The sequence below is a fragment of the Anguilla rostrata genome, chromosome 9 (genome assembly GCF_018555375.3).
Source record: "Anguilla rostrata isolate EN2019 chromosome 9, ASM1855537v3, whole genome shotgun sequence".
NCBI classification, from domain to species: Eukaryota; Metazoa; Chordata; class Actinopteri; order Anguilliformes; family Anguillidae; genus Anguilla; species Anguilla rostrata.
Window position 1 is genome coordinate 8,350,494 of NC_057941.1, and position 17,473 is coordinate 8,367,966.

The 17,473-nt window shown below is 47.6% G+C and overlaps 1 protein-coding gene across 1 annotated transcript in view; it reads left to right on the plus strand.

Annotated features, from left to right (window-relative positions):
• Positions 1 to 17,473, plus strand: part of LOC135262811 (ubiquitin carboxyl-terminal hydrolase 32-like) — a 36,298-nt gene that overhangs the window by 2,889 nt on the left and 15,936 nt on the right. The window contains exons 2-11 of the mRNA XM_064350083.1: positions 4,120 to 4,247; positions 9,769 to 9,874; positions 10,612 to 10,730; positions 11,057 to 11,216; positions 15,403 to 15,534; positions 15,877 to 15,984; positions 16,494 to 16,609; positions 17,028 to 17,090; positions 17,191 to 17,274; positions 17,389 to 17,450. Of these exons, the coding sequence (XP_064206153.1) occupies positions 4,120 to 4,247; positions 9,769 to 9,874; positions 10,612 to 10,730; positions 11,057 to 11,216; positions 15,403 to 15,534; positions 15,877 to 15,984; positions 16,494 to 16,609; positions 17,028 to 17,090; positions 17,191 to 17,274; positions 17,389 to 17,450 (1,078 nt within the window). The remainder of the gene's footprint in view (positions 1 to 4,119; positions 4,248 to 9,768; positions 9,875 to 10,611; positions 10,731 to 11,056; positions 11,217 to 15,402; positions 15,535 to 15,876; positions 15,985 to 16,493; positions 16,610 to 17,027; positions 17,091 to 17,190; positions 17,275 to 17,388; positions 17,451 to 17,473) is intronic.

Below are 17,473 nucleotides of genomic sequence, written 5' to 3' on the forward strand. Positions count from 1 at the left end.
AAAAAAACATTTTTTTTTATCATGCATTAGAAATTGGAGACAGACAAAAAAGAATTGAGAAAGGGATTTTTCACTGGCCTCCCTTGATCTTTGCTGATTTGAGACCGCACTGAAGTACTTTGCTTTCTGTTCCCAGCAGTGCGTGATCTGAAATTAACATCACTCATGTGAGTCTACCAGGGCATTTATTCAGCTGCTGTTTATCTGTATTAATGTGTTCTTTATTTACAAAAATGTTGCAGTTTGCATTCCCCTGCACATTTCTGTAATTCATTGATGGAAATGTAGTCATATTTACTCAGTGTTTTTCAGCAACGACCCTAGAACAATTTTCCAAAGAAAATGAAAAGAACTGGCACTTTTAAGCTTTATTTTATGCAATCGTATTGTCAGTTTGTTTTCAGGTGTCATAAAATAGGTCCTGTAATTTTATACGATCTGGTGCACAATTTTATTCCCATTATATTTGAATGTTGAATTACAAATGACAAATTTCAATAGATAGTAATAGTTCTCCATTTGTTAGTAGTTTAGAAAATGGCCTTTCATTCACCCAGAGACTGTGTCCAGTGATGATCACAACATAGCGTAAAGTCTATTTGCCTGACGCTGAATTCATTTGAATAGAAACCTGGTGTCACTCAAAGTAGTGACGTGATCAGTAGCATTAGCTATATAATATCAGTAGGCACTGGCTGGAAAATTAATTTGCATTTATTGTGGCGGAAGAAACATTTCATTTGTTTTATTAAAGACGCTGCGTAAACAGAAAGCCATTCCATTGCGCATTTCCCATTTCAGTGAACATGAGTGTGTGGACAGCCAAGTATTCACAGTTAATGTCTTTTAAATATTGTTTTTTTGTAAAAATATTATTCATGAATGATGATGCTTAACTAATTGTATTTAATGAACAGCCATAATATAGACTGTATCCTGCTTGTCTAGACAGTTCAACAGGGTAGCTGAAATACCAACCTGGCTCCACAATGAGACGCTTATGCCTGAAGGCAGAGAGGGTGGGAGCATTCCAGTCCAAATGGTTTCCTCCTCTGTCAGGAATGGGCCTTTTCTGCCTGTGGGATTGTTTTTTTTTTACATTGGTTTTTAACCAGAGAATAATCTTTTCCTCTTACACGGGTTGTAATGATCAGACTTGGATGTCTGCTGAGTAACACGCCAGTTAATGGCCCTCGTTTTTGGCCGATCGCTCTGTGACAGCGGTGAGCGGAGGGCAAAACAACCGTGAAAAAACACAAAAAAAATAAAACTCACAAAAACTAAACGCAGACCAAATTGTTAGCAGGCGTGAGAAAAACCGGAAGAGCAAAGCTCTGTTTTGAGGGGGCCGAAGACACGACTTTCCATATCCTCCCTCATAAAGGGCAATGGGCAACACCTGAGCTGATTACTGATCAGCCTCAGCTGAGCACACCTGCGCGTGAGGCCGCTGCTGCCCAATAGGCTTCCCAGGTTGTGGGAGGGAAAAGGCACAGCTGACAACGGCCACAGAGGAACACCTCTCTATCCTTCCTCCAGCCCTCCCACCATCATACACCCCACACTTTCAAAACATTTAGAAACACCTTTTCTAACCACTTTCAGCATTCATTCCCCTCGTATAGGGAACCCCCCTATTTTCACACAGGGTTGCGTGGTCTGCTCCTAATCCAGTCGACGTGACAATGATGACAGCCATAGCCTGATTGTGGGAATAATGCCTGTCATTTACATGTCGCGTTTAATCCACTTAGCTCTGAAATCTCTTTATTGTGAAGGGCAAGGCTAAATCCACTCACTCACTTGCAGTGTGTGTCTTCGAGCTGTGCAGAGCAGCCGTTCTGTGGCAGAACACCCATCACTTGCAGCAGATTTCCCCTGTGGAAATCCTTAAGTGAAATCACTGCAGTGGGATTTAACATCCTCATGCTTGTGGAGGGCACAAATAGAAGGATTACTGTGTCTGTTAGCATTCAAGATTTAGCAGCGCCTGGTGGCAAATGGTTAATGAAATTTGTTACCGGAGAAGAGCATTTTCCCTAAGAGTGGAACCTCTTTGGTAATGTTAGCCGGCTTTGCCATCAGCTGACTGATAATTTAGGCGCGATATTATGGCTTTGTTGGCTAATTTAGCTTCTTCTTCTTCTGTCCGTTAAAATGTAATGTGTCTCAAAACACTTGTACTCATTATCAGCCTGGCTCTGTCTCCCCTGTCCTCCTGTGAGGGCGATTGCTGTCTACCACTGAGGTGGATTTGAGAGTTTTTAGTCGTTTCGGAGCTGCCTGAGCAGTGTGTTTATTTTTATAGGTACTTCCACGGCAGGCATTTGATGGAGAATCATCTTCAGCTGTGTTTCAGAACTCATTCTGTTTTCTAGCTGCCAGACAGAAGCTTATTTAGTTCACTCCCATACCTCTGCCATTGAGACCGCAGCCCTTGGATGTCTTCTGCTGAGATCACTGGCTATAAGCCATGGTCGTTCTGTCTGACCTGCCGTCCAAGAAAGTCTACATTTTGTTTTTCTTGGTGTCTAAATGATTTGTCTTATGAGGAACTCAACGGTGCCTTGAAGACAAAATGTTGTCCCTTGCATTTTTACTGCGGTATTTAATTCAACCGTTCAGGTCTCAAGATGTTTCAGGAGATTTACTTGCAGATTAATCTACTCTACTTGGTTGTTGTAGAGGTACAGTGTGAGGTTTGTGAGGCCATTGGGAAATAACAAGTTCATTCTCGCATTGGCATTGGTCAGAGTTAAGAGTAAAAAGATTACTGGCACATGGTGACCAGTTGATTTGATGCTGTTCTAAAGTTTTGGTCCTTGGGTTGAACAGTGCTTGTTGGCTTCTTCTTTGGTCGTAGGTCCTAATGGCCCAGTCTTGTGGCCCTTTTTCACTGGGTTGTATGATACTAAAAAGCGGGCAGGAACTACCCACAATGGGGACTACACGGTGTCTGCTGTACGTTTGTGTTTTCTTTCCCATCGAACCTCGAGAACCGGGAAGATTATGCAAAGTAGGAGGAAGTAACGGGTAAAAAAAAAAAAAAAGCCAACCGTTACATTAAAGATGTATTGTACTCTATCCTTTTGTAATCCTGCTTAAGTTCTTTGCTTTTTCGTTTAGGGTTGGCCACGTCCGTTCCTTATAATACGGACTCTCATTTATTTGCCGGAACTGCTGGCTGGTAATGACCGAGCGTGATTCAGGGTTTAATTAAGCGTTTGCGAGCTCGGCTGCAGCCAGAAACGAGCGCACAGAGGAGCTGGAGGGCCGGGATGCGCTGGAAAGCTCCGGTGTAATGAGTATGTGTGTCTGTCTGAGAGAGACGGATGTTCGCCTCGGATCCGTATTAAAGCAGCTGCACTGCTGCCCGCCGAGCGCGTGCAGTATTAACACCATCGATCAAGCCCGCGCCACTGTGGCGTCCTCCGAGCCGTGAGCGCGTGCTCATGTAAAAAAAACACCGCTTCTGCTTTTTCTGTGGGGAACGCTAGGGGATCAACAGTCTTAGAGTGTGTCTGCTCATACGCGTGCACAGCAATTCGGATGCAGTGTGCTTTTTCATTAAAAAAAAAACAAAAAAAAAACAACCTTCCCAACTGAAACTTGGTTCATGTGCTTCCGGTTGCCTTTGTTTAAATGGGTGTATATTTCAGGATTATTGCTCTCAGTCTCGGTTCTTTAGTTGCTATTTCGCATGCCGAGAGCTTGCGCAGTGACTGTTTTTATGTTTTTATGTCCCGTGGCATTAAATGGCGTGTAATCACCGTGTGCTGAGTCTTGGTGGAACTGAGCTGGTGTGATCCTAGCCTGGTATCTCGGTGTGCAGGTGGATGCAGTGTTAATCAGTTTAACCACCAGGGTCCAGGTTGAACTATGCGGTTGTTCCCTGTACTTGGACCGGTACTTCTCTCTAGGGGTTTCGTCATACTTGTTCCTGGTTATGGTTATACACTTTGTTGTACGTCGCTCTGGATAAGAGCGTCTGCCAAATGCCTGTAATGTAATGTAATGTAATGGATGCAGGTGTTGAGTCTTGGTGGAACTGGTCTGATCCTAGTCTGGTATCTTGGCGTCCTCTGGGTCCTCATTGAGCCGCTCTCCTGTCCCCCACAGTGACCGACGTGGAGCTGAAGAGGCTGAAGGACGCCTTCAGGAGGACCAGCGGCCTGTCCTGCTACATGAGCCAGCAGTGCTTCTTCCGGGAGGTGCTGGGGGACGCCGTGCCCCCCAAAGTGGCAGAGGTGAGCCCAGCTGCCGGACGCCTGGGATTTTATCCCCCTGTATTCCTATAAAAAACATTGCTGAATGACATCCGTACAGATCTTCAAGCCAAAGTTACCCCCCGCACGCATCCCGTTAAAATCCTCTGACATTTACTTCCATACATTTTTTGTTTTCCCCCTAAGAATCTTTCAAATCCTTACATTCGGGAGGAGATCCCCCAGCGTGGTAATTCTGAGGTTGCACAATGGCATCAGCCGGATTCTGGGTGGTTCCTTTTCAAATATCATGTTGTTTCCACTTTGTGAGAACAGCAACTCTCAAGAATGCACTGCATACGTTTTCAAGTGGTCACTTTGTGTTACAGACTGACGCGCTTCGACATTCGTATTTGGAAAATCCCAAAAATACCAAAAGATATGTTAAAAATTTTGTTATGTTATTTGTATACCATATTATATAGAAATGGCAAGGGGCAGTAGGAAGGTCAAGGGGGATATGTGTCCATTATGAAGAAGAAAGTGGCTAAAGCTAAACGTTATTCAAATGCTGAAGTTATATTAAAGGGTAAAGCACCACATTGGCTTCACCCAAAGATGTTGGACCAATTCTTTTTTTATTGTAGAGGTTTTTATTTAAATTAAGCTGAAATTGCTGTTAGCATGGCTTCAGATTTGACAAATTGAGTACTGCTGGTGGAAACACTCAAACATGACTTTTGTGATGTGTACTTTATTCTTGTATGCAATTCTATTATTGGGGAAGGTCAACCTGGGACCACTGTTGTTTTCTCTGAGTCCGCAGCATTCAGTGCCCCCCCCCCCCTGTTTGATGTACCCTATGTAGGCTTTTTGTATTTTATCTTCTTGTATGTCTTGCTGCAAAACCAATTGCCCTCCGGGGACAAATAAAGTTGAAGTGACTGGTGGAACAAAAACAGCTCTGCCGTTTTACCTTTAGATTGAAAAGATGTCAGAAATGGACTAGAATAGATATTTTTGAAATATTTGATTCTCAATAGAAGGATATTATCTGTGACTCAGCTGACTCTGGCTGTGACTGATGGGTACGTTGATACTGACGTACCCTGAGGTGCAGGGATTGGAGTTGGGGGATTCTTCCCAAAGCCAACAACCAGAGCACAACTTACAGGAATACTCCCAACCCTTTGGAAAATATTTAGCCACTTTACTGAGCTTCATACAAGAAGATTGATACCGCTTTCATCCCTGTATGTCCGGTACAAGGATATTAGACAAAACGGGCTGCATGCTAGCTGTTAGCTGTATCGATGGCTGCAGACGGACGGCCATTGATACAGCTTAGCTCCTTCCTTAGCTCTGTGAAGTGAGGGAAATAAACCTCCCAGCCTCTCCAAATCTGAGTTACTTACACAAACAGAAAAACAAGGTCTGGGCACACTGCAGGTGGATAAATGGTTATTTGATAGTTCCGAATGTAGCTGTCTCTAAGACAACCAAGATCTCGTTTTTCAGTTTTTATTTTTACCTGTCACAAAGACACATTGCGTTAAATAACTGTGCTTCGGAGATGCTGGAAGCTGCATTTCCCTCACCCCGCAGAGCTAAGGTAGGGGCTGAGCTCGTGGCGTCCATCTGCAGTGCATGAGTGCATCGTGCCTCAGGTGACTCATTTTAGAACGCAACGACGCGTAAAATCGGCTTTGCGTAGCTGCGTTCGCGTACTTGCCTAGGGTATGTGTCGCCACCTAAATCTGCCTTAACGAGGCGCGTTCAGCGTCCCCCTCAGGCTACGCTGAACCCAGAGCGCGTCGGTGCATGCTGAGTTGTGTGACAGGTGTGTGGGACACCGGCGCCCTGCAATGGTAACCCATCCGTGGTGGAACGGAAGGACGGGGCGGTGATGTCTCTGTGACTTGTCAGTGGTCGTCCGCCTAACTTGGCAGTGCTGGAGTCCACCAGGATTCAGACAGGGCCATTCCAGCCATAGGAAGAGACAGCACCCTCATTGAGACTGATGTGTGTGTGTTCAGCCCATTAGCACTTACACCTTTCAATCCAATGAAGGCTTCCCTGTGTGGCTGCTGTATTGGACTTTCGTGTGAATAAGTCAGGACAATTACATGTAATACATCACCATGCTTAATATCCCACCCTGCAATACATCACATTTTATATTTCAACTGAACAATGATAGCGTCTCTATTTGTTTAATACTCTATAAACGATCGTGTTCACCCAGCAGTAGCCTTACTGCACAGATGCGTTTCACTCAGTATCGGTAATTCATTTGGAACTATGGAATGAATATGCCTGACATCCAATCAAATTGGCTCTTTTTGTAACGTTCTCGGCTGTCCTTTAGTTCTTCCGTTCATCCGCGGACCCAGAGAGTAAAGAAAGAAAGCCTGGCTGGTCTCTAATGACCCACCCTTCAAAAACGCTTCTGCAGCGTCCGCGAACGCGCTCTGTTCTCGCGGGTTTCTCCTCGCCGCCGTCTGAAGGTTTCCTAACCGCGCTGGAACCGGTGAACGCGCCAGACGGCAGGGACGTCGCTGACTCAGGCGAAGATGCGCTCGGCTTCGACTTCAAAAGGACCGAATGTGTTTTCATTAGAGGATGAAGAACCCCGGGTTCTCGGGGCCTAATGACACACCTTGTTATGCCTGCGCTAATGGTCCTGTTTTCCTGAGCAATGCCAAGGGCCTTTAAAACCGCCTCGCCGACGCATTTCTGCTTCCGCCTCAGACATTCGCCGCTTAATTGGCCGTGGCTGGCGGCCCCGAATGCTGTTCGGGTTCGAACGTCAACATCGGCGGGGGCAACAAAAATAAAAAAATAAAAAAAAGGTAATAGTTCCACAGTGAGGGCTGGGAAGGCCTAATGACTGCGCTGTCCCTAGAAAGCTGGCTGTATTTAGAGAAACAGCGTGGACCGCGGCGGCGTATGAACTCTACGTGATTGGAAGCACTTAAGAGTAGCAGCGAGCCTTTCATTATTCATAGTTTAACTTCACTTTGTGATTACCTCCCCGTCTTTTCATTTGCTAGGGGCTGCCTCAGATCAGATTTCAGCAAGCCGCAGCACCTCTAGTAGCTTCACCCTTACGTGTGACCTCGCCCGGATTCCCCCCAGGCCTTTATGTACAGTAGCTACCTGCGAATAGCTCGCTGTGGTTCTGCGCGCCAAACCTCCGGAGACGACCTCACAAATCGCCCTCCTCTCTTCCCCCTTTGCCGCACGACGCGAAATCCCCCGTTGTTCACAGATTATTTCGCCGGTCAGATATATTCAGCTAATTTTGCTTTCCAGGAAATTATTGTTTGATGATTAAAAAATACCATAACAAGGGCTGTTTCTCAGAGAGAGAGATTGATTGATATGTCAATTCTGGCACTGTCCTGACTCATTGAATTAAACATTAATTCACGCTGAAATCACATTGCAATAAAAGGAACATTTATGAGTACCTTACGTGTAGATTGTGAGCAGAGCAGTGCTAATCGTAAGTCGTGTCCTGTGTTGAGGGAAGCTTGCACTATGCCCTTGCGATAAGATATCAGCAGTCATAACCCAGGAAACATAAATATGGGAGTAAAAGAACTTCACCCTTTAACTGATATTGGCTGTGATTTACTTTTGATTGTTTTTCATGTTTTCATAACAATCTTTCCCATTCATGTCTAATTCAGCCATCTCCATTTTACTCTTCTGTACGTAACAGTGTTTCATGTAACCTAACTGAACCTCATGTGCATTTAACATGAAGTCATTTGAATCATTACGAACATTACTGGGTTTCATCGAGGGACTTTGATTACAGTGCAGCGGCCAGAGATTGCTTCAGAATTTATCCAGCGGAGTGTTCCTCTGCTGTTTGTGGCTCGCCAGCTGCCGCTATTTAAAAGCGTCTCTGCGCGTCCAGCTCCAGATGTGGAGCAGCGTCTGAAGAATGGCTCGTTTAGGTCCAGAGCCGTCATTAAGCATGTTTAAAAGTTTATGAGCAGCGCCATGAAATGAGTCAGCGTGGAAGAGATTACATTGTCTTCTGGGAGCCCTGATATCGTCCTTTTTTCCCCACCGGCTGCAATAACCCTGTCGACGGTCGAAATCCGCTGCGGCTGAATTGCGTCTTGCGTCAGTTGTACGGGAACTGAAGTCAGATGCGGAAGGTTTTTTTGGGGCAGTGGATTGTGTCGTGTTTTGACTTCCTCGTTTTCAGCCGCATTGTCCTGTGTGAAGGCACTGTGGTTCCTGGTATGAGTCAAGCGTCTATAGAAAAATCACAGTCAAATAAGCCATACAAGGTTTCAGAGGTACCAGCATATAGGCAGACCCATCCAAACTGATCATGAAGGCCGTACTTCCTATTCGCTCTTATCTTCTTGCTTGTAGGGCCTACTGTCGTCAACCCTAGGATGTGTCGCATGCTGTTTTCGCGATGGCCAATCAGCTACTCAGTCCCTGGAGGCTGAGGACATTGCAGGGCCATTCTGGGCCTGCCTTGCTCGACTGATCTCGTATGACCTGCCTCCTGGAAGAGCAGCCCTCATGGGGACACAGATCTTATGGAGGTTCCTGGTTCAGTGCGCTGGTTTCTCTAGCCTGAGGACATTTATCCTCCATCACAGGCCTGGGACAGCGGGGCCCTCAAGGGGCCCAGCTCCATCAGAGACCTGGGACAGTGGGGCCCTCGAGGGGCCCCGGGGAGAAGATGCAAATGCATGTCAATCAAACAAAGCCCTATCACACGCTCTGCTCTGCTCTCGCGTCCTCTTTCTCTTCCTCAGCGTGGAGCGGCAATCCACTTCCTGTTCCTCTTTTATAACCAAACAGCATAGCGGGCGTGTAGTTCTGCTGGAAATAACCGCGAGAGACCCGGCAGAGAGCGTTCAGTGCTCCGCTTGCCCGGCTTGTCGTCCGGATCCTCATTCAGATGCCGCGTGGGTTTCTGAGGGAGCGTCGGGAGGCACGGAGCTTCCTTCAGATTGTTTTCTGAACGCCCGAAGGCATGCCAGACGCTCTGCCACGCGTTGTGACAGACGCGCGGGTACGGGGGTCCCAGCCTCCCTGAGCCTGCCTTCCGCGGCGCAGCCTGCCAGCCGGCGTCTCGTCGATCGGCGCGGGCATTAGCATACGGAAGCCGCGCTTCAGTGGAGACGGGGGCCGCTGAGCCGCGGCCGCGCGCGCCTTCGGTATTCCCTGCTGTCAGGCTCATCCGCCGCGCTGTAGACACACCGGCTGCCAGGCTGCCGATGAGGAACGGAACCTTGTCGGTCTGCAGCCGCACGTTAGCACGTTAGCGAAGCGCACTTTCAGAGTTTTGGAGAGGTAACGCTTGTTGCTTATGAGCTACCTGGGCAAACATTCAGTGACCAAAATGTAAGGATGCTCCCCACTGAGATTAACTTCGTTTTCATGGATTACATTTCATGAAACATTAAAAGTCTCTTTGACTTTGATTTTGGAGCCGTGCTGACATATTTATGTTTCTCATTCCATTATTGTGCATTTTCTTTCCATCCTTCCTGTTGACCTCCCCCCCCATCCCTGTGTCCAGGTGATCTACACCTCATTTGGAGGCACATCAAAGGGGCTGCACTTTAACAACCTCATTGTGGGCCTGGTACTGCTCACGAGAGGACGAGATGAAGAGAAAGCCAAATGTAAGTCAACGTCCTTCACATCGTCCCACGTTCGCTTTCATGCCGTTTTTAATGAATGGTTCGCTGGTCGGCTCGCTGGCCGATGGCTCTCGTTTGTTTTCCCATTGGGTGAAAGCCCATCTTCCTGTGTCCCCGGTGTTCATCTTCCTGTCTTTAGCTCACTGCCGCCATCCGAAACCACGCAGAGAGTTTAGCGCGATTCGCCTCGCAGAAGAGTAAACTGCGATTTCGTAAATTGTAGGATGTAAGTCTGAGAAAAGAGGTGTAAAAATGAGGGACGTGGAACTGCAGACTCGATTTGCATCGCGTTCGAAAATTGGCACGGAGTTACCGGTTTAGGGTGTGCTGCGGATGTGTTTTGGGGGAGGGGAATTTACATATTTCCAAACAGGGAGCTGGTTTATATGCATTGGAATGAGCGGCCATGTACAATATGTGTTTATGCATGTGTGTGTGGGGAGATAAATTCATATGTATACTGTGCGTATATGTGTGTGGGTGTGTTTGTGTATATATAAATAGTTATCCGGAACAGTTTTTCTAAATGCAAGCTAGACAATTCAATTCAGTTTTGTCAGTATGAAACTGTTTAAATGTACTACGTTGTCCTAAAATGACCTCAGATGTCCTCTTTTGTTTGTTGAAGCCTGGTGCTGCCGGGCGGGGTCCCTGTGGGTCTGTCCCGGGGTGGGCTCGGTTCTGAATGATGGCCGACGCGGCGTGCTTGCTCATTTCAGACATCTTCAGCCTGTTCGCCAGCGAGTCGGGCAGCTATGCGGTGCGGGAGGACATGGAGAGCACCCTGCGGACCATGGACGGGGAAGTCCCGCCCTCTCTCCGGAAGTGCTTCACTGAGGTCAGCTGCCAATCGCTGGGCTTCCCTTCTGTCTGGTCTCTTTCTGCCGTCAGGGTGTCACCCGTTGCCCAAAGGCTAATGATAACTGGATAACGTCCCTACCTGGAGTTTCCCTGCGGTTGTGCTTTGGCGAAATCGCATGTGCTACCCATAATGCATCATTCTGACTTACTGAAGCAGTGCTGATTTCTTTCATTTAGGCCTGTATTTTGCAGCAGTAATTTTTTTTTAATGAAGGTTTATAAATGTAATGTAAGTTTGTCATTATGATAAGACTGCAGAACGCGCTCGGCCATTGATTTCGCGCACGCTGTCACGTCCGCCAGGGAGAGAAAGTCAACTACGAGAAGTTCAAGCTCTGGCTCCTGCAGAACAAGGAGGCCTTCACCTTCTCCCGCTGGCTCCTCTCCAGCGCCGTGTGCGTGACCCTCACCGACGACAGCGACACGCCCACCTTCTACCAGACGCTGGCCGGCGTCACTCACCGTGAGTACCCGCCTCCCCTCCTCCCACAACGCACGTCCCCCCCTCCCCGTGCTTCCCTGTGATGATCAGCGTCGCGGGATTCACGCTATGAATTGTGCGCTGTTCTTGAGAGCCAGAACGTTGCTTTTCGAACGGAGCAGATTTCAAAGAGAAGGTGGGAGTAAAATGTGTAGCTCTGTTTGTAGGCCTTCTTTTTAGACTGCGTTTCCTTGTTGCGCGTTTTTCAATATGCATAAATAAATGATATCCTTAATGGCAGCGAAGCTCGCGTTCATCACTTTGGCTTTAAGCTGAAGCATGTCTGAGCTGTGCCTCACCCTGCAGATGTGCAGCTGCAGCTGACGGGCCTGTGATGTCACTATCACATGCCATTTCGCAGCTGTCATGCCGACGGCGCCCGACACACTCCCTCTCGGACGCTGGACAAACAAAGCAGTACACTGATCAGGATGATGTTCATCAGTCATTATTATATTTAATGCCAATGCAAATAAAAAAATCAGTTTCAATAGATTAGAGATTGAGATAGAGATTAAGTTTATTCTCAAAGCATTTTCACTGTATAGTATTCAAACACGCAGTGGACTATCACTGCACACTTCATACACACGATTCCTTTTTACTGTACACTCCTTATACACAGTGCTTTTTCTATGCATATTTTGTGCAGTTCTTTAGGTAATCTACCGGCCTGCTTGTGCATGACCTGGAAACTTTCAGTTTGTCTTTTCTGTGAAATTTTGTGGTTTGCAGCTTACAGTGTCACCTCTGTAGTTCTGTTTGTGAAGTCTTCTGCGAACAGTAGTCACTGACACATTCATGCCTGTCTCCTGTGTTTCTGATCTGTCAGACAGGTGTCTGAGGTTTTTTGTTCATTATGGTGAGAATTCTTTGATCATCACCTGTAGAGGACTTCCTTGGCCTACCAGGCCCTTTGTGGTGCCTTAGCTCACAAGGGCTCTCTTTGTTCTTAATGATGTTGATAACAGTTGAATTTGGTAAGCCTAAGATTTGGCATTTGTCTCTTTTTTTCTGATTTCTCAGGCTCAAGAAATGGCTTTCTTGACTTTCATTGGCACAGTTCTGGTCCTCATGTTGACAAATGCCAATACAAACTCATAGGCAATCAAAAGCCTAGAATCAAGACTAGCAATTGAACACACTTGAATAATCAGAAACACCTGTGAAACCATTTGTCCCAAACATTATGGTGCGCTTGAAATAAGGGTGGCTATGTATAAAAAGTGCTGTTATTTCTACATGGTGAAGTCAAAAAGTATGAAAATACTCTTCTTTTAGCTGAGAATTTTCACTTTAACCACATGTGATAATGTGTTTCATTACAAATCTGAAATTGTGGAGTCCAGAACCAAATCAAGAAATGAACTTCATTGCTCGGTGGTTGTAAAATGATGGCTGACATGTACGGTAACACTTGTATCTGGGTCAGGTAAACAGTGCTGCTCGGGTAAATATAGTCAGGGTTAGTTTGTCAACCAAGGACAGAGCCGGACAGATCTCTGCACTTGGAATTTCAGCGCTGGCCAATCAGAGACGCCCTACAGACAATCTGCTGCCTTGCTGCTGGGTTATCCTCTTAACTCTGTTAGCTTGCGTGCGCGCGCACGCTCACGCGTTTGTGAATGGGATCGCTTTTCGGCATTCATTGCATGCATCTTTTCCCTCGTGCCTTTTCCACGCTGGCCGACATGTGGACCCGCACAGGAAAGTGACGAAGAGTGGGTTTGACAGGCGGAATGAGAAATGTCCGGAAATTCAATTGGCCCTTCACCCGAGGCTTGCTTGTATCGCTAATATTGGAAAGCTCAGCGGCCAGGCCCCTGGGAGGCCTGCAGTGGTGTAGGCCCCACGCTTCACTGGTGGAGTAATTCGGTAGAGAGACACAGTTGCACCTTAAGGTAGCTGTCAATATGTGCGGTAACGGCTCGTACGCTGTGTACCAATGGAAGCTGCTGTTTCAAAGGTGTTCAGTTTGGAAACTTCTGAGTTGTATTACAATTTATGTGTGTTTTCAACAACCTGTATCAATCAAGATATTGGTTGTGACAAAAACGAACATATAGTGGGTATCCAAATTTGAGTCTGCATTGCACCACTGAAGCTGCTCGTAAACAGCCGGTGGCCTGTTGCAAAATGTAGTAAAGCTGCCTCTCAAAACCTTTAGGGCTTTAGGGCAGTTTACTACCTCCAGCCTCAGCATGTACCAGTATTATAATTTTGAACACCTTCAGCCATTTCTGTGTAGCTGGCTAATTAACACTGTAAGCCACAACAACTCTTCCTTCACCTGGGGCAATTCCCAAAGTGTGGAATAAATAGCAAAGAAAGAAGACGTCTGGCTATTGAGTGCGATGTCATCATTTGCTAAAGTACTCCTCGCGTTTTGGAGGTTACTCACCCTCGTCCCGGTCGGTTGGCTGTCGCAACGTAATTGGCCGTCTGACTCACGCTCGTTAACGCGGCGGCTTTAGGCGGGGCCTTTCTGCGGGACGGCCTTCGAGGGATCTCGGGAGAGGCCCTCCGAGCGAGAGAGAAGCGAGCGAGCGAGCGGGCGGCCAAGACCAGACATGTCCGCCGGCTCGATAGCACGATCGTCCCCGCGTCGCCGCGGGAGAGAAACGCGAGGCCGTTTCCGCCGGTCTCTACGTGGGAACTCTCCCGTGCGCCGACACAAGCCTAAAACCTAAAATTGATTTTTTGTTTCACGGCACCGTAATGCACTCTGAACGGCAGGTGGGGGTCGATGGGTTCAGGGGGATAAATGATGGCTTTGTAGGCGGTGGCAGGTCCCGCAGATTACCCGGAGGTAATGAATTTTATAGATTGAAAGACCCCCCCCCGTCCAATACACAGGTCATGAATTATTCTCGACACAAGGAGCAGGTATTATTTCCCTCCGCGTTTATGGCTGAATTAGTCATTTTTTTTAGGTTGCCTCCATCATATTGAGGATCGTTATTCATTCGATTTCCTCGCCCTCTTTTGTGTATGGACTTGTTATTTATTGTTGCTCGTGCACCAACTTGGACGTTCGTGGTGGCCTCAGGCGTGGAATGAATTTATCAGTATGGGGAAACGTGGTCTGAACTGGGATGGGAGAGTGGAAGTGTGGGGCTTATCAACAGAGCTAACTTGTGTTACTGTGACCCCGTTAAGACTGCTCTCATCACAAAATGTTTTGCTCGGTTTAAATTAGAGAGTCAGCGATATCACATTTTGCGTGTTTTCTTCCTTGTGCTACGTGAGCTTCTCCGTGAGTTTCGCTCTCCCATATTGCTGCAGCTGCAGTAATATCTAGGCAGGCCCTCCGTATTATTGATTGCCTGTCCTGGACTGGGAGCAGACCTCTTCATACCCCGTCCTGCAGCTTCTTTACGCAGGCAACTTTATTTTTAGCTCACCGCCGGGACGTTTCGAAGTGCCGCACACTGGCATTTCAGTAGGCCTTTTCGGGTAGTGAACAATTGAAAGTTCTGGGGGGGGATTCAAAATTTTTCTTTTTTTAAAAAAGCCCTTCTAAATGAAACCCACTGGATTGCTTCTCATTCCTTTATGGTGTTTTTTTTCTGGTAGCCTTGAGAACAGCAGCAGTGGTGTGTTACTGCCCCCAGCTGTGCTAGTTGGGGGCAGTAGCGGGGGGCGACATAGCTCAGGAGGTAAGACCGATTGTCTGGCAGTCGGAGGGTTGCCGGTTCAAACCCCGCCCCGGGCATGTCGAAGTGTCCTTGAGCAAGACACCTAACCCCTAACCCCTAACCGCTCTGGCGAATGAGAGGCATCAATTGTAAAGCGCTTTGGATAAAAGCGCTAGATAAATGCAGTCCATTTGCTAGAGCGTGGATAGATCAGCGTGTATTAAGGTGCTGTATGACCTGAGCACACGCTACTTGGCAGACAAAGGTTTGCGTGTGTTTGAAGGTGACTTTGTTGCAGTGCACTGATTGTTTACATTTCAAACAAAGGTCTGGGCCAGAGGCTAAGAATGAGTCTTCCCTGACTGTACCCTAACGTTCAGAACATTAGTCCTGTAAATCAATGCAAGAAAAAGCCTGATTCTGTGGTCTTTTGGATGCATATAGGAAGACTTTGAACTGTTCGAAATTGTGCTTTTCCTTCCTGTACTGTATTTTTTATCAAAACGTTTCTGTCTTCATTTTGCTTGCAGTGGAGGAATCGGACATCATTGATCTGGAGAAGCGCTACTGGCTCCTGAAAGCTCAGTCCAGGACCGGCCGTTTTGACTTGGAGACGTTCGTCCCCCTGGTCTCCCCCCCTATTCATGCGTCACTCAGCGAAGGTAATCGGATCCTTATGACTCAAGCGCTTTTATGTAGCGGGACTTCAACGCAAACTGAATCAATCTGCAAATGCACGCCCTAGAAATGTGTGAGAGTCTGCTGCGGTAATTCACTCTGCTTGCTCAATTTGATTTTGAAATCTTTTCGTAATCCGGCGTGGTATAAGAAATAAAATGGCCGTACCTCACAGAAAGTGTTTAAGTGGACGAGACTAAGCATGCGCCAGGTTTTAGTGTACTTCACAGGGCCGGTTCTTCCTATTCTTGGTTTGAACTCACCCCCCCAGATTACATTTTTAATGATGGGAAACCGACGCTTGCGTCCCGAATCTTCCTCCCCAGGTTTGTTCCACGCCTTCGATGAGAACCGGGACAATCACATCGACTTCAAGGAGATCTCGTGCGGGCTGTCCGCGTGCTGCCGGGGGCCTCTGGCTGAGAGGCAGAAGTGTAAGTAGGCCGTACCCCCCAGGGCCGCGCGCGAGCGTTCGCTAGCGCTCCTCAGAGCGGATCGCGCATGGAGGCTAACGGGCGCTAACGCCCCGGCTCAGCGCCGGCTGGCTCGCGGTCTGGCGCCGGAAACCTGACGCGCGCTAGTGCCAACCGTGGCCAGAACCCCCCCCACAAGGCACCATGTGTTCGGCTGTAGAACATACTTGGCTAGCCTACGCTGTCACAAACTGACAAGGAGACTTTTGAGACGTTGACTGGAAATATAATTGGCACGGAGAAACGCGGGCGTGCCAAATACAACATTTGGAACATCGCGCAAGAATACTAGAAAAAAATTGGCGGGTAAAATCGGCGAAAAAAACGTAAAATGTAAACGTGCGTTTTTAAATGTGAAGTGTGTTTGAGGGAAGCGGAAGCCCTGTCGCTCACGCCATTCCCAGCTTTAGGTTCTGAATAAAAGCTGGCGGCTTTTTCACCCGCCCTCCCCTCCTTCCCGCCGTTTCCAGTTTGCTTCAAGGTGTTTGACGTGGACCGCGACGGGGTCCTGTCCCGGGCAGAGATCCGAGAGATGGTGGTGGCGTTGCGCGAGGTCTGGAAGGACAACCGCACCGATAATCTCCCCGTAAGTGGCGGCGGCTTAATCCCGTGAGTGACGGGGGGGGGGGGGGGGGGGGGGGGTGGGGCGTTCACTGTCAGATTGGCATGAAGGCAAATTGGTTGTTGAATTGAACCGCTATCAAGTAGCATGTGCATTTGCAGCATATATAATTACAGGAACCTGCGACGGGTGGGCATGTGCATCTCTGCTCGTTATTGGATTAGTAATAAGCCTAGCCATACACATAAAAGTGAGGGGCTGAATTTATTGTGGTTTAATAGCTTGATTAGAATGGATGAGTAATCACAAAAATGGAGTAAGCCTTTTCTTGAGTACATCAAAAAGCTGAGTAATGGATATTATTTTGTTCATCCTTTTAATTAAGGCCCTTTTAGCCATTTAGCCCCTTTTTAACACTGGCTGTTCTCTGCTCCTCTCTCAGGAGTTGCATGCTAATGTGTCTGACATTGTAGAAGACATCCTGAAGGAACATGACACTACTAAGGTAGGTAATTGGACGGTAGTTTTCAGGAAGCTACTGGTTCTAATATGTAGGTAGATTTTTTTTTTAATGTAAAGCTTTTATTTTTATGTATTTTTTCCAGCTGGGCCATTTGACTCTGGAGGACTACCAGATCTGGAGTGTGAAGAGTGCTCTGGCCAATGAGTTCCTGAACCTGCTGTTCCAGGTAGAAACCCCCCCCCCCCCCCCAACCCCCGTGGGTTCGACTGTGGCGCGCCCTCACGCCCCCCCGCAGTCAGTCTCACTCAGACCCTCCCTCTCTTTCTCCCCCCCCCCCCAGGTGTGCCACATCGTCCTGGGGCTCCGCCCCGCCACGCCCGAGGAGGAGGGGCAGATCATCAGGTGCGCGGGTCCCCGCCATTGGC